The 22,936-nt window shown below is 36.0% G+C and overlaps 1 protein-coding gene across 2 annotated transcripts in view; it reads left to right on the forward strand.

The window, feature by feature from the left end:
- The window catches only part of LOC117181633 (fatty acid synthase-like), a 149,286-nt gene that overhangs the window by 73,086 nt on the left and 53,264 nt on the right, over positions 1–22,936 (forward strand). For both annotated transcript variants that reach the window (XM_033374517.1, XM_033374519.1), the window contains exons 3-9: positions 975–1,225; positions 3,805–4,036; positions 9,540–9,958; positions 10,884–11,177; positions 11,258–11,468; positions 11,607–11,767; positions 11,905–12,222. In XM_033374517.1, coding sequence (XP_033230408.1) covers positions 975–1,225; positions 3,805–4,036; positions 9,540–9,958; positions 10,884–11,177; positions 11,258–11,468; positions 11,607–11,767; positions 11,905–12,222 — 1,886 coding nt within the window. The remainder of the gene's footprint in view (positions 1–974; positions 1,226–3,804; positions 4,037–9,539; positions 9,959–10,883; positions 11,178–11,257; positions 11,469–11,606; positions 11,768–11,904; positions 12,223–22,936) is intronic.

Consider the following 22,936-nt stretch of genomic DNA (forward strand, 5'->3'; position numbering starts at 1 on the left):
ATTCATTTTTTATCTCATATGGAGTTAAACCCTTTAAATGAAAATGTTTGATTACCGCTCTGAACTCGTTTTTTCCATTTTTCTTCACGAACAATTTTTTTTCAATTGGTTATAAAAACACGTAAACTCAGAAGATGTGGACTGTGACTGCATAATATATCTAGTCGGGAGTGGTGCTGACTGAAAACAGATGATTTAGAGCGATTCGCGCGCCATTTGTTGGTCATTCTAAGGACTTATTGAACTACCCTCGTAGTCAAGCAAATAGCTAGTCACTAAGATATCTCGCATTGCCACATTTGAATCTTGAGAGAACTCCATAGGAAACTCTGGGAACTCTTAGAAATCATGTAAATCTTTCGCCAAATGTGGAGTATTCATTCAGACGCTCATTTCTCCCGGAGAGTCCCGATCGCGAGAAATTTTGACGATCTTGGAACTTCCAGCAATCTCAACAAATTCTTGGAACTCTCTATACGTATTATATTAAGAGTGTCGCATTCATGGTTTCAAGATTTCAAACTTTTCAGTGATTAGTGCCTCGTACCCAAGAACAATCGAAACAAATTTTGAAAAGTCCTTTAAACAAGATGTCTACAGGAATAATTATTTAGTCAGATTTGATCGATATTCTTGGTTTTCTCTTTTTCTAGATCCTGATTTCTCAAATATCACAGCACAGAAGAAGATAAGCAATTTAAAATGTCAATTATGCGGGATCCTTTGTTTGTATTATTAAAAAAAACGTTTTGTTGATTTATCAAAAGTCTAATCACAAAATCTTAGTTTAAGGTGCAGACTCAAAGAATCCAAGTGTTTTTCACGTAGCCATGAAACCATGCATTTTTAGAAAAATATTAATAAAATAATAACATTATATTGCATTATATATTGGGGCAGTAAGCCATTAAGACCGCATTATATAAGTTAATAGGATGCGAATGGAGGTTCATTCTCGTCTTCAAATGTTATAGATCATCCTGAAATCCCTCAACGTACTGGAAAAGTAAACAATATTAACAAGTTTGATGCTTCATTCTTTGGCATAAATTACAAAAAGGCTCACACAATGGACCCTATGAGCCGAATGCTTTTGGAACACACATATGAAGCCATCATTGATGCTGGAATTAATCCTAGCCGTCTACGGGGAACGAAAACAGGAGTATTTATTGCGGCCTGCTTTTCAGAAACGGAAAAGACTTGGCTTTACGAAAAATTACAGGTAAGAAGTTTATACGTATCTGAAAAAATCAAAAAAAAACAGCGATAATATCAAGGCGTATTTTTGTCTGAAACTGGTAGAATTATATCACAATACCTTCGTAAAAATAAATGCAAACTAAAGAAGGCGGAAATATATGTCTAATAAGGCGTTTTTTAAAATCAGTCTTAAAATGTCATATTCTGATTTCTAGAAGAGTTCGGTTCGCTCGACTGCAACAGTTAAAATCCTGATTATTTCAAGGCTATAAGAAGTCCTTCAAAGGTCACTAATCCTCTTTATATTTTACAAAATTCTTGACAGTTTTAATAATTTTATAACAAATATCAAAGGGCTGTAAATGTTAAGATTTACACGCTCGGAATTTCTTTCCGGCAAAACAGAATAACAAATTCTTTATATTGTAAAATTACAGTACTTAGCAGATTTCAACTGTTTCAATCCCAAAAATTAAAATTTGCAAAGGCAAGTTCCTGTGATTATCACAATAGAAATATTGAATCTTAATCCCTATCTCTAAAAGCCTAGAACATAAATCAGTATAAGATAATTCTATATTAAATTGTAAACAGTGGGTCGCAGCTCAATGTCTCTACTTAAGCAAAATTCCCTACTTAATCGAAGGGACAGGCAGACAGTTTCATCCATGAAAACGACCGCTCGATTCAAAATCGATAGTTGGAGGGTTGCGTGGGATAAGCAAGAGTTCTTGAGGAGTACTTCAAGAGAAGCCAAGAAACTCTCTTCGCTGTCCTCGTCTTTTACATCTCCTCAAGAAACTTGGAAAATCTTGAGCTCTTAGGTTTTATAAAGCTAAGTTCAAAAGTTTTCTTTTAACCTAAAGATCTTCAGAGCGGAAGGAAAGTGTACTTCTAAATGCAGATGCAAGGGCACCTCTTTTCTGAAGTTCTGTTGAGTCTATGCTAATCAAGGCTTCACATGTTCTACCGAAAATTTTTATGCACTGATAAAAAACGAATCTCTAGTGAGCATATGCCCTAGTAAATACTCTAAGTTCAAAAGACGAAACATTCTTTATTAAAATTGAATCTCCCTTTTATTTTGGCTGAGTGGCCCTTTGAATGTAATTCTTATATTGCCTTATGACATTTTTGAGACTATCTGAAGACCAGAACACGGTCTACCGTTGAAATCTGGTTAAAAAAACAGTTCAACTTTAAAAGAAAGCCTCGAGAATATTTCTCGTTTTCAAGGTATTATAAAAGCCGATAAATAAAATTTTCTATTTAAGAGGAGATCTGTTTAGTCCAGTAAACTCCAGTTTTCAGTATGTGTATTCGATTTTATGCTTCGTTCCCCTGTCCCTTCCGATACAGGTAGGCAAGCACCTGTAGTCAGAGAGCGACTCGACTCAGGCCCCTTTTATTTTGCGAGCAAATATTGAGAAAGGTCTGTATCACCTCTTCATGCCTCATTACAGCTAACACCACAAACATGTAAAATTGATTTAGAGTTGCCTTTGTGAATAATAGAAAATATATTTTATATAGAGATTAGTTATTGGGTTAACAAAATTAGATAGAATTTCGAAAAGGGTCTTTGCTATACACATACCTTACGATTTGCATTAAGATCATTGAACTTTAAGGGCGACAGCCTGTAAGAGAGATTAAAGGAAATGTTTGATCTGTGTATGAAAGGCGATATTTTTCAAAAATTAGAATAGATGATTTGTTCGAGAAATTAGCTTAATAAGAGAATAGAAAATAATCATCGTTCTGATTCAGCAAATAATGGTATTTACTTCTAGATATTTGACTTTGATTAAGAAAATAAATAGTGGAAAATCATCAAAAATAAATCAGCATTAAGAATAGGATTAAAAAAATCTACTGGTTTAAATTTAAATTGAATAAAAGAAAATATAATGATCAGATTCCGATAATAAATGCGGTTAGATCTACGGGTAAAAAATTTAGATTATAAAAGAATGTATTGGTTTAGCAATAGAAAAAAAGCAAAGCTTCCGGTTGCATTAAATTACTTATAAGAAAATACTTTAATTGTTTTCACAATTTACGAAAAATAGTAGATAGAATCAGCGCGGGATTTAGAAATTATTTGTAAAAACAGATTATAGCAGGTTTCTTACATAAAAATTGTATGTGTAAATTCAAATATTTTTTTCAATGCGCAACCACACTTATTGATGAGATTATTTAAACAATTAGGAAATTTTTTCATCAAATTAACCGGGGCTAAAAACAGCAAGATAAATATATGCAGGAAAAACGGGTTGAAGCCCATTAGATTTCATAAAGTTGATAAAGTTCTTTAGCAGCTTTAGCCAACTGGCTTGCTCGTAATGACATAAAACAGGGAAATAGCGTCAATTTCAACAGTCTAAAAATAACGCAGGTATAAGCTCAAGGGAACGTGATATAAAAATATCATATTCTGTCTTTAGTTATCATGAAACCCGTATTTAGTTACTATTCCTGTTTATGTGGGTATATTAATACAAAAAATTTTGAAATAATATTAATTTTAATAATTATTATTTTTAAATAATCAATAATAATAATAATAATATATAAATCTTCCGAAAAATTTTCCAGGTAGACGGATATGGGTATAATGCATGTGACCGATCCATGCTTGCAAATCGAATTTCTCATTGGCTTGGTGTTACTGGCCCATCCTATGCAGTAGACACAGCTTGTAGTTCTAGCCTTTTTGCCATGGAACATGCTTTAAGAGCCATTCGAAATGGAAGCTGTAATTCTGCTATAGTCGGGGCTGCAAATTTGTGCCTTCATCCCTTCGTGTCTCTACAATTCTATCGTTTAGGTAATTATATGAAACCATTATTTTATAAAAGACCAAAATTGAAGCAAAAAAACGCATGAAAAATATACACATAGATATTAAACTATTTCAAACAAAAGCAAACAAAATTGAAAAGTATTCAATGCTATTGTAATCTGAAATTCTTGTTGAATCGACTTCCTGGAACCTTCGTAACGAAAGGATTAAAAAATAATAAAAAAGTTACAGCTTAGAATATAATTAAACAACATGATGTTGCACTATAATTTCACTATAATTTCATAAAATTAATGAGATACTAACTATCTCCTCTTGTTTCCTAGTTATCCATAGCTTTATAATCGATATTAGCATACCTGACGGTCCGCAAAGAAAGGGAACTAACGCGCCGTAGCTTCATTTTACAGGAGGATTGGTTGAAGAAGCTGCCCAATACGGTAATTCCATAAAAGGGCCTCAATTTTCAGTTTAATAACAATTAGAATTTTTTAGGTATAAGAATAATATTTTTACCATGATAGAGTAAATAAAAAACTATAGATTGGTTTAAGAAATTGGAAATGAATTTTTTCCGCGTCTGCACCCTTTCTTTGCGAACGGACACATATCATATATGAATCTAACTACTCATCGTGTTCGACTTAAAGCTCGATTTCCTAAATCCAATAGTCCAGCTGCAGCCGAAATTGTCTTGTTAATAATTTCCTTCCGCCCAATAATTTGCGGAATGCTGCAGACAGGTGTAATGTACGTGTAGTTAGCTTCAGCTGGTGAACTTTAGGTGGGTGTGGCAATGGCAGTCGCCTCAACAGGTAAAACAAAAGTTTTCTAGGATTTCCTTTCACTTGAAGCTTTGTGATATGATGGATAATATATCATTCAGACGAAAAAAAACCGTGAGCTGGCTCTATGTAGGCGGAAAACCCGTCACCTGGTCATGCAAACATGTTAGAATACAATTAATTGAATTATTTCCTTCAGCTTCAAGCTTCGTCAGATGATCATTTACATGCCATTTTTCATGAAAATAATCGTCAGCTGGATTACGTGGGTGGAAAACCCGTCAGCTGAGACAGTGAAATGTCTAAAATGGAGCCAGGCACAAGTGGCGCTCACCTACTATATATATATAATACGCTAGCTGACGGGGGTTTTGTCCACATACAGCCAGCTGACTTTGCTTAATATTTTAAGTATTGTGTCGACTAATTTCCGGGAAATTTTGAAGCAGAAGAAAGTAATTTATGCAAAGTTGTCCCACGTAACATTGAGCGCTCGTTGGAGCATCGCGTGATTCGTACGTTTAAATATTTTAAATATGTATTTACGCGTTTAAATTCGATATTTATATCAATATATTTTGATTTGTGTTTAATAAAATAAGCAAACAAATAAAGAAATTAACAAATAAATCTTTTTTTTTAAATTTAAGTCTTTGTATAATTCATTACAATAATATACATAAGGAATATTACAGATTAAATATATTCAAACAATTATATGAACTAAATAAAATATAGAGTAGAAATATTAAATTCAAATAAAAAGAAATGCTAGAGAGCGTAATATTGTGAAGAATTTTGAAACGCTTTATTCACGTTTGAACTGTATTTCAAAACGAACGTAAACTACACACACACACGCGCGCGCGCGCGCTCAGCAATGCTTTGGAAGCACTTTCTGACCAAAGAAGATGCTAGGAAATTAAAAAAATATCTATAAAGACAAACCAAAAAATATAAAAATACAAAATATGAGCCTAAAGCTGGCTATCATAGTTAAGAATTTCATCTTTGAATATATATTTCGATTTTGGTTACGGTTTCTCTAGAATCGAACCGAAGGGCCTACGGTTGTGGTCTGCGGAGGGTCCTAAAGAAATAACCCCCAAGTGACTCTCTTATACTGGCCGACCGCCCAGAGCTGGCAGACCTAATTTAAATGCGATGATCTACAAGGATAGAAGAAACTCTTTCGCTAGCTGTTTGTGGGAACAATAATTATAAAACTAAGCATAGTTGTAGTAAGTGCAGTTTAAAACAATGGATCGCGCAGGTCTTTTGACGATGGCTCGAAGAATAATGAAGACTAACCTAGAATGGACGGAGCCAATGAAGGCAGAGTCACTGCGATGAACCGGCAAAATGTCAATGTTTTTGTGTGGACGGAATGACTTAAGTACTACCTGCTGAGGTTCTACGATACCAGTAAAGCCACTAAACGAGAAATTTGCATAGCACGACTGCATGCTATGTGGTGCGAGAAACACCCAGAGCTTTCGAATTTTTCGCGTCAACGTCGGCGAAATCCTTCCGAGGATCTCCGGAGAAGAGGTTATATTAGCGGAACGCCTACTCTACTGCAGCCAATACAAGTTGGCAACAGAGGAAGAGAGGCAAAACTGATACGAACCGCGGTTATGCATTCAATAGAGGAAGAACAACGCTTTTTAAAAGAGAAAAATACTAACAACCGGGTTTCTCTGAAGCCCAAATATGTCGCTGAACTAGATGCCGAATAATGTGAAGATTTTTCCATAAAATCCGACCTCCGTACTATAAATTGTAATGCATAAATTCAGCTCAAAGAAAGGCTGGTCAAAATAGTACGAAATCCGCATTCAGTATGTTATTTACTATAAGATATTTGTGGTCACCATTAGGCAATATATCATTGACAGACTGCAGATACTGTCGGAAGTCAGGATAAGTCTAGAGCGGAGAGAGAAGTAGGTAAGAGACAATTAACTGTTTTTCTCTGACCCATCTCGACTCTTCCAATGTCATCTACTAACTGCCGAGCCCCTTTTCAGAACAGATGAGGTCGAAGTATTTTGAAGAGAAGTTTACAAAGTCCAACATCCACTGTAAGAAGACTCAGAAAACACAAATAACTACAAGAAGCTGTGCAGTGCCCTCAAGCAGGTGCACCAAGCAGGTGACAAAAATATTAAAAGGCATGAAAAGAAGTCAAAGAAGTCAAATAAGTCGAAGAAGTTAAAGAAGTTTCCTTTAACCCAAGTTACCATTTCCGCAAATTACCATTTCCAAGGCTACTGCTGTGGCGAAACTAGAAATCGAAAGCATAAGGTCACTCATGAATTTTACGTGGATGATCTCAAGATCTACGCGCCAAGGTTAATTTGGAGCTAGGAAAACTTAACGTAATCCTGGAAGACCCTGATCTCGTCGATAGATGCGCTATAGGACACTTTGGCGCTAGAGAGACATCTGTTTACCTGTTCATACCACAGAGCCGCGTTCAGAATGCAACATCGATTAAGAATTCTCCTGGATTCAAATACAAACGCCTTATCCGAAAGATTTTGCCCTATGAAATATAAGCGAAAAAAAAAATATCTGCCATCAACATACTCGCCGTCCCGGTAGTTTTCTGTTCATTCTGAGTGGTTCTATGGCCGAGGGATGAGATTAGATCCTTGGATATCGGGTCTCCAAAGGTTATGAAAGTGAAAAAAGCATGCACCTTATATCGCCTGTCTCGCAACTTTACAGCTTACGACCTCAATGTCGTCGCGACATACTACATCTTGCTAGTCTTCATTATTGGAATATTCTAAGTAAAGCAAAAATAGTGGCAAATGCATCAGTTAATATTTTTAAAATTGTTAGTAAATACGAAGAAGTGGAAAAAGGATCGTTTCTGTGTAATGCAGCGGAGGAGGTCACTTAAACACTTGGCTTCGACTTCAAAATCAAGGGTGAGAAAAATGCATTAAACATTACTCATCTTGAGGGCTGACTTCCGGAAGCACAAATCAAGAAAACACAAGGAAAAGCATTTGCGAACAGCTTCTTGTCAAGAGGATGCACACATATGCTGTGCAATACACAGCATATTCCACAAAAATCTAAACTATTAGTCGATGTTGTATGAACTAACGTTTGTTTACCTCAAAACACCCAGATTAAAGTCATACATAGAAAGTTTTATTCTGACGTGTCAAGAAGGTGTCATTTCCACTCTAGCATATTGTCGCCACGTTTTAAGCCATACCATCTAATTGTCTAACTGATGCAAGAAGGCCGTATATTTCATGACTTAATGCGGGACGTATAGTGTTTTTCAGAAAGAGAGGTAAAAAATCTTAAACAGAGTTGCGAAAAGTATAACCAGAATAGTATGCTACGCTAGTCGTCGTGAGCATCAGTTATCTTGGAGGTACCAAGCTTTTACTAGTTATTAGCCTGAAAAGCATGTCATGGTGTTAACAAAATGCTAAAACTTTTGCGGATTATCGTATTGAGTCCATCGCAGATCATAACCACCCTCTCCTCTTTCTACTCTGTATCCTTCTTCTTCACTGTTATGTTGCAGTCGGCCGTAGCCAAAAACTCGATCACGAATACAGTTTGTTTCTAAAAGTCCTAGCGAATTATATCCGGCTTCGAGTGTAGAATAGAAACGGCTGTCCGAAACCCATAGTTCCTGGAAATTCGGCACTTCTCTTTCTGGAAAATTGACTCTGTCTTGCTCGAAGCGTACGGCAGAACAGGGTTACGGCCAACACCGTAACACTGGCAAAAATGTTAGTGGAGCACTCTTGGAGCCGTACTGTGCCTCATGCATAAATCACGAGCTTACAACCCTTAACAAGACTACCTGATGATGGTAGATGGAACATATTCTCTCCTAAAAATGGTTAGAAACTACGAGATGTGTGGCAAAATAGCGATCCTTACCAAAGCCGCGGACGCTCACTTTCCTCAAATCATTCGAACTTAATTAAGGCACAGAAAGCTATATTTTCGCGTGCCAGCACGATATAGTTTCCACCTAAATAAACCGCAGCCGCATTTTACTTCAAAAGGTTCGAATAGTAAAGACATATGTTCGCAGACAGTATCTTTGACGCTCTCACGGTGTTTATCACGATTCTGCCCTACCGAATTCGCTGCGGATAAAAAGTCAATGAATTAGAATGAGATGTAACGAAGTGACTACACTCGGGAGTTTTTCACAGCAGTCTCTATTGCATCATCGACTCCTGACATCGTTCTCTAGAACTTCTGGATAAGCGAACGATATTCATTATTGAAATTTTGGCTTCGGCTGGCAACAACATCACAGTCCAAGTGAAAGTAAAGGCTAGAAGTCGAAACCTGAGAACGAAAGTACGAAAATTGACTCTCGTTATATTCCTTTAAAGTGATTGTACTGATGATCTCAAATCCATATCCGAGTATCAACAACATGCTAAGGCACTTGTTATTACTCCCAGGGTGACCCTGGATTAGTTGTTTCATTTGCATTTGATTTTGGTTGTTTCATTCGTAGCATCTTTTCATGTAGTCTTCTCGAATGAGCATCTTTTTATTTGATTTCACCGAGATCATCTGGAGACTCCGATATACGTATAAATGAAAAATTGTCTCAAGAGATCTAGTATTTAAGTGGGATGCTATTCAAGATTAGTACCTCATTTGCAAATACACCTCTATGCCTTGGTGCAGATTCAAGTCTATAAAATGTAAATTTTCTATTTAAACTCCTTTAAAAACAGGTGTCTTATCCTACGATGGAAGTTCAAAAGCTTTTGATGAGAGTGCAAACGGGTATGTCCGCGGAGAGTCAATTTCCGTATTATATCTGCAAAAAGCTAAAGACGCCAAACGAATTTATGCTACATTCGTTCACGCAAAAACAAATTGTGATGGCTATAAAGAACAAGGCATTACTTTCCCTTCGACTGGACTTCAAACTGCTTTAATTGAAGAATGTTATGAAGAATGTGGTGTTAATCCTAAAGATGTAGCATTCGTTGAAGCTCATGGCACAGGTACAAAAGTTGGAGACCCCGAAGAAATTCGGACAATAGAATCAGTTTTCTGCAAAGATCGTACTACGCCTCTCCTAATCGGATCAGTGAAATCTAATATGGGACACACGGAGTCGACAAGCGGTTTGTGTTCTGTCGCTAAGGTAAGAGGAATCAATTGACCGATTAAGTGCAAGAACCCTCTTCTTGAATTTTCATCATTCATTTGTGTCTTATTTATTTTCATTAAGTTTTATACAAAACAGATAAGAAATAAGTCACTTATAAAAATAGAAGGACAGCGTTATTGTATCAAATAGTTTAATTATAGCGGATCGGTCATTCAAAGTGGAAGCATTTGTTTCTGAAAAAAACTTATAAAAAATTTGTTTTGTTGCTAATTTAGAGAATAATTTATTTTAGATCAAGACGATTTCTTCCAACTTGTTTTTGAAAATGATATTGCGCAAATTGGCACCTTTGGCCTTGACGTCCAAATGTGCTTTTTTCGGCGTTTTCCATCACGTTGTCCAATGTTCTGGCCGATATAGCGGTGATTTCACATCGTATGGTGGCTTTCAATTAAGTTAGAGTCCTTGGCTTATAAGCGTGCACCTTGGAATTCAAATAACCTCACAAATAAAAGTCTGGTGAAGTTAAATCGGGTGATTTGAGTGGCCCGTCAAAATCGCTATTTTTCTATATGATTTCATATGTTGGAAAATAGCAAAAACAGAGCACATTTGGCCGTCAAAGCCAAAGGTCCCCATTTGCGCAATATCATCTTCGAAAAATAGTTTTAAGAAATCTCCTTGAAATAAAATGAATGATTATTATCTAAATGAACAACAAAACAATTATTTATCTGAAGTGCGTTTTCAGCAACAAATGTTTTCACTTTAAATAGCCAACTGGGTAGTATATTGTTTGCTCATTGTTCCTGACAACATATACTTTGTCTGGGAGGACTTCTGTTTAATTTTTAACTAAATTTTTCTAAACAAAAATTTTATTGAAAGAAGAGAAAGTAGGTATTTTCTTTACACATATTCAAGCATTCAGTTTGAGTATTATTCAAATTTGTCACAGGTTATTATAGCGATGGAATCGGGATATATTCCACCAAATTTACATTATAAACAAGCCCGCCGTGGTCTACAAGCTATAGCAGAAGGCCGTATTAAAGTAGTCAGTGAATTAACTCCTTGGGAAGGGGGCTACGTGGCCGTTAACTCTTTTGGATTTGGAGGTGCAAATGGTCATGTCGTGCTTATGTCCAATTTAAAGAAGAAGATTAATAATGGATTACCTAACGATGACTTACCACGACTCGTTGCTGTATCTGGGCGAACGGAATTAGCAGTTGATGTATTACTCAGTGATGTATGTTTTTAACGATACGCGAAATCAGAAATATCTTATTTTAATCATTGATTTATTTTTTCCGATTTCATCCGTACTAGGTCGAAAGTCGTCCAGTAGATGCAGAACATGTTAGCTTGCTACACGATATTCATGCTGAGAATGTCTACGGACATGCTTTCAGGGGCTATACTGTAATAGGAGGTCGTAATATTGACAGAAGTCAAATGAAACAGATAAAGTATCACTCTGGCATCAAGAAACAAATTTGGTTTGTCTTCAGTGGAGTGGGTTCCCAGTGGCTTGGAATGGGTACAGAAAATTGAAACACTGTGATATTATGATACTATTAAAGAGTGATAAATGCAATTTATACCATGAATTATAATTAGTCATATTTTTTCATTCTCCGACTACTTGTTCCATATTTAATATATGTCCGTTTCTCAGGAGAAGCTTTATCCCGATTTCCTGTGTTTGCTGACGCTATTCTAAAATGTAATGCTGCTCTAAAGTCATTTGGCGTAGATATTCATGACATTTTAACTAGCAGGGACGCAAATGGTATGGATGATATAGCCAAAACTTCAGCTGGAATTACTGCTATTCAGGTATACATATATTATATATTCTTTATATTGATAGATTTTCTCCCTAAATTTACATACTAAAAAGTGGCACATTATATACTTTATTGCTATAATGGTTCTATAATTCTACTATTTATTTTCAATTTTAAACTTTAAAGATTGGCCTTGCAGACCTCCTTGCTCACGTGGGCATATCGCCAGATTATATAATAGGTTATTCTGTGGGAGAAATTGCCTGTGCTTACGCAGATGGGTGCCTGACTGTAGAACAAGCTATCGTGTCAGCATATTTATGCGGCTTGACTTCTAAGGAATCTAAAATAACTCCAGGTACTGTAGCTACAGTAGGACTTGGCCATACATACATAAAAAAATTATGTCCCCCAGACATTGAAGTGATTTGTCATGATGCAGTTGACACTGCAACGATTAGTGGTCCCACCGCGTCTATGAGAATTTTTATGGAAAAACTAAAGGTATTTATAATTTTTCCACTCAGATTTAAGCCGAGTGACACACAAATACACAGACACTAACTAAAAAATCGACATTAACATTTATATGAAAATTTGCCTCGCACGTACAAGAAAAACTTCTACCTATACTCATTAGTGCACAGAACTCTCTTTTGTATGCATCTATCTTTCCCTATATGACAATCCTGTCCTATATTTCTATATTTGTAATGCCTCCTTTATATGTATACATATTTTAATGCAAGCTCTCCTATTTACCTGACTTTTTATATTTTTTCGTTTCATAGTCACATTCACATACTCCCAGTAGTCTCTCCTTAGTCTTCCTCTACGCAGCTATTAACTTTACAAATATACTTGCTTCATTAGACGTCTTCCAGACGTTCTCTCCTTAGGACCAAATACTGGACTCACTTTTTTCAATGCATACGAAACATTAGTTCTTGAATTTGGTTTGAATCCATACAAAAATAGGAAATTACATAATTTAAAATCTTATTTTTTATTTTAAATTACATGTTTTACGGATGTTCTTAACACGTATAATGCGAACGGTTTCTTAATTTTATTTGATGTTATATTTTACCATACTTAACTTTTAGGCAAAAGATTTAAATTCTTCTCAATTTTTCTGATTTCACATCTTTTTTATGAATTAAGAAAATCAATCATTTTCAATGCAAGCCCACTTGACGGGAAGGTCGGGAAAAAATTAGAGGTAAGGCAAAAATGTAACATGCGTAGACTATAAATCTACTAAGGAATACCTTAAGTTAATAACCTTACGTTAACTATGCTGAACAACTTTGGATAAGGGGCTATGTAAGCAAAGCACCTATTATTCCATAGCCAGAAGAAGCCGGCAAAACAGAAAGAGAGGGTCCACTGATGTGAGATTAAATAAAGTCAGAGATCCATTGAAGAAGAACGATACTTCAGGGCCTAGAGTAACATCAACATCCAGATTTCTCTCATGCGCAAAGATCTGGCTGACCTAGATGACGAGCTTTTTCAACATTTTTTCAAACAATTCGACCTGTGGACTATTAATTGGGGTATGTATAAGACAGTGAGAGCTTCGGTGGATGCAAAGCGTAAAACAAAACCAAGGGCTGATCATAAAAAAAGAGAAATCATTCGGTGTGTGATTGACTAAATAACATATAGCAGGAATTTTGCCGCTAAAGTTCGACAGTTCGCGCTCAAACTAAGCATGTTTTTTTACAAAATAAGGGCACTAGCTGATGCTCATAAAAGTCTAGATAGGAGAAAGAGGTGGGTAAGACAAAACCAACAATTTTTCTGACCCATCTAAACTCTTCTAAGATCATTCAGTTACTATTGACCGCCCACCTAAACCAGAAAAAGTCAAAGCATTTTTAAGAGAAGGCTACGAATTTCAGAATCCACTAAAAAAAGACTCAGAGAATATAAATATATTCAAAAAGTTGTGCATGCTCAGAGACAATCACAGACCAATCACTTGTATGAACAGACTGTATAAGATATTCACAGCTACCTTAAATGACAGGATCGTTCGAACAATCGGATATGTTTGGCAAAAAATATACGAACAACGCGACTCAAAGAAAGACATAGAATGATGTCGGAAAAATCTGCTCATTGATACATGTGCCTGCAAAGATACAGCATCCCTCACACGTATCACGTATTTTGTGAATAACCCGCATAGACTTAGCATCTTTCAGTTGGAAGGCTTAAATTTTTATCCGAACATCGTGAAGTGCATAGAGAGATTGATGCAGCTTTGAAAACCTATATTTACTCTCACGTTTGAAAAATATCGTGTGAGAACTAACGACGTTACCTTTGTGAAAAGGTGTTTTTTAGGGCGACACTATGAGTCTACTCCTCTTTTTTCTCACATTATTGCCACTATCTCTCGCAATTACATAAAAAGCAACTACCAAGAATTATATGAAGCGAGGAAAACTTATTAGAATCCCCGAAGACCCTGAGAACATGCATGAGCGTGACACAGAGCCGCATTCAGGACGTAAAATTTGTAGAAGAAACTCTCTGAAGCAGATAAAACGTCTCATCCGGCAGATTTGGTGTATCGAACTTTCGCCGAGGAAGAAAGTATCTTCAACGAACAGGCTTGCCGTTCTGGTAGTTTTCTATTAATTTGGAGTAGCTCCATAGACGAAGAACTAGTTCAGATCCCATGATATCGGATCACTTAAGGTTATGCACAGGAACAAAAGCATGCACTTCAGTCTTCTGTTTCGCAACGATGATAGCCTTAGAGGGTTTCATGCACATCCAGACAATCTATGACACATTCTATCTAGTTGTGAAACTTATTCTGGAACGACCAACATCCAAAGGTATAATGCGGTAGTAAGAGTGCTTTATTGCCATCTCTGTCACATTCGCGCAATTAGCTTTAATACCGCTCTGATTAACGCTTCTAGAGAAAGAGATTCAATTATTTTCAAGAAAAAATTGCGACGGTTGTGCGAGGAATATTCTGTTAAGGTAATTTTCCTGATCATTGGTGTCCTTGGAGGCGCTAAGCTCTCACAGGTTTTTAACCTGAAAAGCATCCATGTGTGTCCAAAAAATGCTAAGGCCGCTGCGGGTAAAATACATTAGACGGCCGGCATTGGGTTGCTCCATGCCCACGGGGTGCACGAGATATAGACCGGATCATCGTATTGAGCCGGCTACAGACTATATATTGCTTTTCCAACTTAACGAAACAATTACAAACTTTTGTATATGTACCTTGGTTACGATTGCTATTCTCATCAATCACTATAAATCCATACTTATTACCATACCTACAAGCTAAGCAGATATGTTTAAATTGTAAGCAAGGCATGTCAGTATTTACATGATCGTCGTATACAGGTACATGCTTCAGAATAATCTCACCTTGTTTGAAAAACTAAAGGAAATAACATTATCACGTATAAGATGTTCATAAATACGAGTATATATCTGCCACGGGTAGAAATAGTGAACGTCCTTGCGCCTACCTACACAAAAAAAACTGCTCTTATATTTTTCTTCATACAAGCCACATCATCAAACACAATCACTGAATATTTATTAGCTCTGCTTGTTATCACAACATCATCATGTGCATTGAAACGATAGTACTCAATGTCATCTACGGAGTAAAGATTTTTCTCTAAAAACTTATATTTTGTTTGATTTAAAGGTTTAAAGCGAATATAACAGTTTTCAAAGCTTTATACATTTAAGTGACTTAACGGAGCCAACAAAGATTTTCCCAGCGTTGGAAGGTCCAAAAGTTATTTGTCTTACATTGTTCGCTAACAAATGTCGATGCCGTCTTTCTTCTTTCTCATTTTAATTAAACGAATCAAAATTATCGGTAGACAGTTTCACAGGTTGTGTTTCAAACTGGTTCTTGACTATAATTGAATTAAAAACTATAAATGTCACATTTATAGAGGTTCATTCTTCATTGTGAAAGTATCTTTTAAACAGATATGATAATTTACGGGGAAAACCCTGAATTCAGTCGTATGCGAACCTCGAAAGAGGCAAGCCATGACATAGGACTGCTAAATAACGTCATTAATCAGTTTAATTCTTTTAGAGCTAGATCTTTCTTTTACCATTATTGTAGACAAGGCGCGAAATTAGCAAAGCAACTTGCTCTAGGTGATTCTGGAATCAATCCTTTTGACGCTGTGTGTGTAGCATGATATAGCTTATTAAAAAAATAAAGAAAACTTTAAGGTCGGAAACTTAGCTGATGGATTATTAGCTGAAAAAGCTTGGAAACTTATATTTGATAGAAACTCAGATATAGCTGAAAAAGCAACTACTTGGGGAATAATAAGCGTAATGAAATTAAAATTTTGGTTTCGGTCTTAAAAATAAAAAGCCTGCTACCAGACTCTGAAAAATCGTTACAGCAGATAAAAAATCAATTATGCCAAGTAATGGTACACAAACTGTTATCAAATCTGCTCTGAGGCATGCACGTGATGCTGTAAAAAATAAAAAAAGGCTGATGGGAAAAGAAATTTAAAACAAACCTTGAATTTTACAAGTTCCAAAGAAATTTGGTGGATTTCTACTCTTTCTTATACCTATATTTGCAGGTCGTCGTGCTGTTCAAGCGCTAGCTAATGAAACTTCGGACGTAGCTAAAGCTCTCAAGGATTTACAAAAGGCCAATCGAAAAACTAATAGCAACGCTACCTCAACTTATATATGCGAAATAGATTACTATATGGTTGATCGCGTAAATATGAAAGTCCTACTGTTAAACTCGATGATTAAAACAATTTAGGGACTCCCTGGGTTGCGTATAAAAATATTGCATTAAGTAAGTTGTTTCGACAGCTTCGATAATCTTCTACCACTTTCAAATCTTTTCAAGTATATAGGTGTTGGTAGTGTAACATATAATAATGAAAAGTATCAAAATTATAATGTTTCTGTGCTTAAGCATTTATGTCTAAAACTTATATGAAAGTAATTAACATCTGAAAGTATGTATAATCTATACGAATACAGAGATTTTTTTAATTCAAAGAAATGGTAGAGTAGAATTTGGCTGAAGAAATATTTCTTTAGATTAAAGAAATGTTTTGTAAATAACTGTAGTAAATAAGTATTTGATATGATACGTGAGTCCTGCAATTTAAAGAAGTACGATGTAAGTTCAAGAAGATAAATATTAAATACAAATAAATATAACTCGTACTGGGTAAAATGTTTTTTTGAACCGAATACATGATTCTTTGATCATAATGAGCATATGTTTTGGTAAAATAAACAGTTCTTTGTAATAACAAATATTTTAAAATTGAAATGAATATTTATTGCTTTCTAAGATGCGGCATATTGTTAAAAAATACGTATCAGAGTTGATATAATATTAATTGATTCGAAGAACAATTTACTCAAACCTTGTAGAAAAAGTTCTTTTATCGTTTAAAACATTTGAATAGTTAAAGTATAAAAATAATCCGGCCCTTTTATTAAAATAAATATTTAATGCAAATATAATGATTATAATTGATAGAATATATGTATTTTCATTTTCGCTGAGTAGGAAAAAAAAATTTAAGCAAGAGCTTAAACGGCGAAACACTGATCAGAACATTTTTCAGATGAAATCTATGGTAAAAATGTGTAGCTAATTTCTTTACTTAAAGGCATTGTCTTTTGGACATAAATCGATTCACTCTATTTATAAAAAGGACAATATGTTTTAAATAAATAAATCAATACTAAAGTGGACAAATCACTTTATTCGAACAATGGCATGTTCTATTAGAAAAACAGTACCAATCCCCTTATACGAAAGAAATATCGCTTTCACTTTATTAATATTTCTTTTCATTATCCCAATATTTCTTTAACTCAAAGAAACGAAAATATTTGTTTCATGCATGATGAATCACTTATTTCAAATAGAATGTTTTTTAATTCAAAGTCTCAAAGTCATTGAATTACAATAATATTTCTTTGAAAGCAAAAACGAGATTCAAAGAAACTAGGTTCTTAGTTTGTAAGGTATCAACTCCTTGAGTTAATTATCTCATATTCTGAAGGCAAGAAATACTTCTTTGTTTCAAATAAATGGCGCCCAACGAAATGATTTCTTTGAATTAATGCACAAGTTTTTTGCTCTTGAACAATATTTAGTGAAATAAGGTAAACGTTTATTTGGCTAAAAAAAAAGGAATTACAAAAATTCTTTTCTTCGTATCCAAGAATTTTTTCGGAGTAGAGAATTGAACGACGTTAATATTATAGATAATAAAGGTCATCACCGGGTTTCCAAAAATGAACTATCCCCAATCCAAATGAGAATTCGCATGAACTATTCGAAGGCACTCGGCTTAAGATTTTTTTTCATCAAGAAAGTTCATAGGTTAAGCCGACTTTTTTATTATTAAGAAGTGCAGAAAGGCGCATGCATTCTAAATTTTTCAAATTTTTTAACAATGTGGACGATACTTGAAAATAACTACAAGTGTCAATATATCTTGATTTCGATGATTACGCTAGATCTATAATACGTCCATAAAAGTGTGTGGTTTGATGTAATATTTAAACTACATAATTTAAAGGTCGCCTGGACCTTTTTTTCGAACACTGTTCTTTTATTATTGAAAATGAAATCTTTTGCGCCTATAAATGAAACATGCTAGCTAACTGTGTATGTCGGGTTGTAGACGCTAAGTCTGGGTTTAATCTTTTTAATTGTAACACGTAACCTATCTTGGTCGATATCATTTTTTAAACTTAAAATTAATAGAACTAAAAAAGTGAGTTTCTAATTTTATCGATCGCCGATAATTATTTCGATTAATGTATTTTTAGTATAACTTTTATTAAAATCGGTAAAATAGATAATATTCCTTACCAAATTATCAATATTCTTAATACTTGTAATCTATTTAATTAATTTTTATAAATTTATCTAATTTAAGTATATAAGTTGTTATGATTGACTTTTTCAAGCAAGACGTAAAATGTATTTTAGTAATTTTTCTATGTTACCCATCCAGTTATAGATGTTCCACTTTATTATTTTATGTGCGTTCTATTTTAGTCGATCACGCAAACTATTCTATATATTCGACTACGTGAATCACAAAAAAGTCTCAGTTCGTGGCGCTAGCGCAGTGGTTCATTATGAAGCACAATTTGACTTTGTCACCAACCTTGAATTCGTGGTTTCGATAAATCTGATCGCAATATTTCGCCTACTTCGCGAAAGCCTGATCTTGGAACTTAATCATTAGGTCTCTCAGGGGCTCTAATCATGTCATCCGAGTTTTTCAGGCCTGAAGGTCGGGTGGCGGGAATTTAGCCTCCTGAGTAATAATTGGCCTGTTCATGGACTTCAGAACCCTATTGGTTGTCTCGACAGGGTTAGTCTGAGGATAATACACGAATATAAACGAGCAATGTATGTGGAATTCCACCGCAAGGTCGCTCACCGCATTATTTTTGAAGTCGGTGCCACTGTCCGAATGTACCACCTTGGGTGTTACCCACCTGGTGACTACTGTTTACAGAAAAATTGCATTAATGCTTTCCGCATTGGACTTTTTCAAAGGTGCCAACTCGATCCATTTAGAGAATAAGTCCTAGAATAATAGCAGGTATTCATATCCCTTTTTACTTCAAGGGAAAGGTGCCGTACAATCGGTTGACACGACTGTCAATGGCTTCTATACTATTCGTTGGGTCATAAAACAATGTGACTGGGCTTGCTCAGATTTATTAAGCTGGCATGTCTCACAATTCCTAACGATTGACGTGAGGTCATTGAACATGTCAGGCCAATTATAACAAATTGCGGCACGATAGTAGTTCTTACCCCGACCTAAATATCCGGCTTTAGGTGTGCAATTCACCTCATGCATGAGGTCTGACTTTTTTTCTGTTAGAGGAGCAAAAACAGTAAAATGCTCATGCACTAACCACATCCGAACCTTGGAGACTACGAGCCCAATATATGCATCTCACGTATATGCAAATAATATACATACGCGAGAGATGCACACATGGGCGCATAGTCCACAAGGAGCGAAGGTGAGTGTGCGACTTACCAAATGGGAACTACCCACGAAACCCTAACTCTTTTCCTACACACTTCGCCTCGGAAACTGCGTCACAATTACATCAATCCGAGCGTTGTCCTTTCATTTATATGGCTTTAAGAACTCGATGCTCTTGTTCTTTGGGTCTGATTATGTCCGTTATTGTGTTTTGTGTAGCTGCTCATCCTTCTGGTGATTCTAGGAGCGTTGCCATCATGTTGTCTGGCGTAAGGTCCTTACTTGTCTCGTTTTCACAACTCTGTCTAGCTTCTTGCCACCTTACGTATACAAATAGTGTATGCTTTGCGTCATCAGTATCTTCACAATAGTGAGATTTTTCTGTCTCCCATCTGCTTCGTTTACGAAGATGTTACTCACTTTTTTATTAACTGAGAACAAGAGTAGCAATACTCATAACATTCTTGGGTTGCAATATTCGTAACACTCTTGGGTTCGAATAATCATTAGACCGACGTTTTGAAGAATATCAATTTATTATGAGAAGTAACAGCAAGTAAAGAATGAAGGCTCTACCACAGTAATTGATCCTATCAAACTAATTGACATTTAACACGCAGTCGTGCTTTCATAACGCTCAATCGCATGGAACCTGTATTCTCTTAAAACGTTTTTACATACGAAGGTTTTACATTAGCAAGGAGCTCGTCCTCTGAAGGTGATTCATCGGAATTTAAATTTACATATCGCTCAGGCTCCTCGCATTCAGGTGCTCGTTAAATTAGTAATTGAGTGACATGGGCCATTGATACATATCGTCGGTCTTTTTTATCAGTTTGAAGGTCGGCGATTCCGTGCGTGTCTCCGGGTCACACTTTTTCTCTTCCGGACTTATAAGAGTGAATATTTCAGCAGAATATTCTGTATCACATTAAAATTTTTTTTCACATACCGGGCCACGACTCAATGCGTCGACATAATGCATTTTCTCACGCGGACGGTGCGCGATATCGAATTCATAATCTGTCAAAAGATTATTCCATCGTACAAGTTGCGGATTTTTAGCTTGCTGTGCATTTAAATACAACAAGTCTCTACATTTGGTAACAAATTTAAAAGGGATATCGATCAACTACGTTCGTAATCTAGTGATCGCCTAGATAACTGCTAACAGTTCGAGTTTTCTGGAATGATCATTCTTTCCTGGGTTGCTAGTATGTCTACTAATAGCATATACGACAAGCCACTTTAAGTCATTGGACTTTTCGAGCAGCATGGCAGCCAAGAGTTTCGCGCTAGCGTCCGTGTGAAGCTCAGTGTCGTGTTTCGAAGAAAACCATAACAAAACTGGGTATTTCGCAATTTAAGAACGTAACTGGTCAAAAGCTTTGTTTTCGCATTCCGTCGACTTAAATGTTTCTCCACTCCTTATTAGGCCATATAACGGAACGGCAATTTCCGCGTACCTATAAATAAATCGCCTGAAGAACCCAGCTAACCAAGAGAACGTCCGAAAAGTCAAAACCCACACATGTTATTTTCGATACCAAAAAGCGACATTAAAAAAAATTAATAATCAATCTTGCTTTCGATGAAGCTGCGAATACCATAATTAATCGCGGTTTAAGATCAGGCCACGAATTTCCTGGGATGAGGATATCATACACGTAAAACATTAGTCGTTGTTCACGTTACGGACCTAGCGTTTTGAGCATTAGCTTGGAAAAATAAAAAGCGGCGTTCATAAGCCCGAAAACCATCCTCGTGAATTCCCCTGTAACGTCCGGGGTGATAAAGGCTGTTTTAGCTCTCGCTTCTTTAGATAAAGGGACTTGCATGTATCCGTGTGTTTGCTTATTTAGTTTTCGGTAATCGACTACTTTATAATTTTTTACAATTTCTTTAATTTCCGACCTTTCTACATCGCTTGCTCCATACGGCTTACAAAAAGGAGGGGTACTACCCTCTTTCTCTTTAATATTCATTTGAATTAAATCCGTACAACCTATTTCGCTCAAGTCGCATACAACTACATTTCGATATTTATTTAAAATACTTACAATATCGTCGCAATCTTCTTTCGTTGGTTGGCGCTCAAAGTGATCGAACAAACTGATCGTGGCGACAAATTTACATCACTCACTGCACTACATTTTTCGCATGATAACTCTCTGTAGAAAGCTCCGACAGGAACGCATCTTCACTTTTGACGAAGGTCAGAGCATCACCTTTCTTGAAGTGGTCTACGGTCGGTGCGTCGGTGAAGGTTTTGTCAGTCAGCATATACATCTGCTGGAACTCAAACAAAACGACATGAATCCGTACGTCTCGCACCATTACACCATCTACTCTTATATCTGTAATTATATATCCACTTGATTGAGCTGAATAGTGGTGCAGTCCCCAATTTTTTAAAATAACACTTGAGTCATGAATTTTTTGGTTAGTTTCAAGAGCTCTAGACTTTCTTATGGCACAGTCAGAGGTGCCGCTGCCAATTTGAGCTTTAAACTTTCGGCCGTTCACAAGTGCAGATTTTACAGATTTATTTATAGCGTGATCACTGACTGAGAGATCGACTTGACTTATTTCACCTTTTAAAGTACTTATTTTGTTCGTACAATGGCGCTGCATTTGTCCTTTCGCACCACACTTGCGAAAAGAGAGCTCTCGTGGCGTTTTAGGACAATTTCTTGAGATGTGACCACAGTGGTTACAATTGTAGCACTTTAGGTCGCCGTTTTTATTTTTGAGTGGTGGTCGAGGGTCTGATGTACTCGACGCCGCTTTTTTTCGACGATTTTTTGGTTCCGTCCTGTTGTCTCTGCCTCGCTTCCTGTTTCTCGCTGATGTGAAGACTGTTTTGGTTTCGTTGCGTCAGCCTTGCTCGTCTTTTCAGATTCTATAATTCTCTCGATTCGCTGGAGACAAATCTTTTCATAAGATATTATATCATGCAAATGTTTATCGACATCTACATGTCTAAGCGCTGCCATCGCGTTACATGTATATTTGGACTGTAGACCCACAAGCACTTGTTCTTTCTTTTCGGCTAACTCCAGGCCCAGATTGGCTCATAATTATGGGTCCGGATGCAATAAGGGCACATAAAATTTTTTCGGGCGAAAACGAAGTCCCCTGGAGGCTTTAGAAAAAATTTTCGAATTTTAATTTTCAAAAGATAT

The sequence above is a fragment of the Belonocnema kinseyi genome, chromosome 10, assembly GCF_010883055.1.
Source record: "Belonocnema kinseyi isolate 2016_QV_RU_SX_M_011 chromosome 10, B_treatae_v1, whole genome shotgun sequence".
In the NCBI taxonomy this organism is placed as follows: Eukaryota; Metazoa; Arthropoda; class Insecta; order Hymenoptera; family Cynipidae; genus Belonocnema; species Belonocnema kinseyi.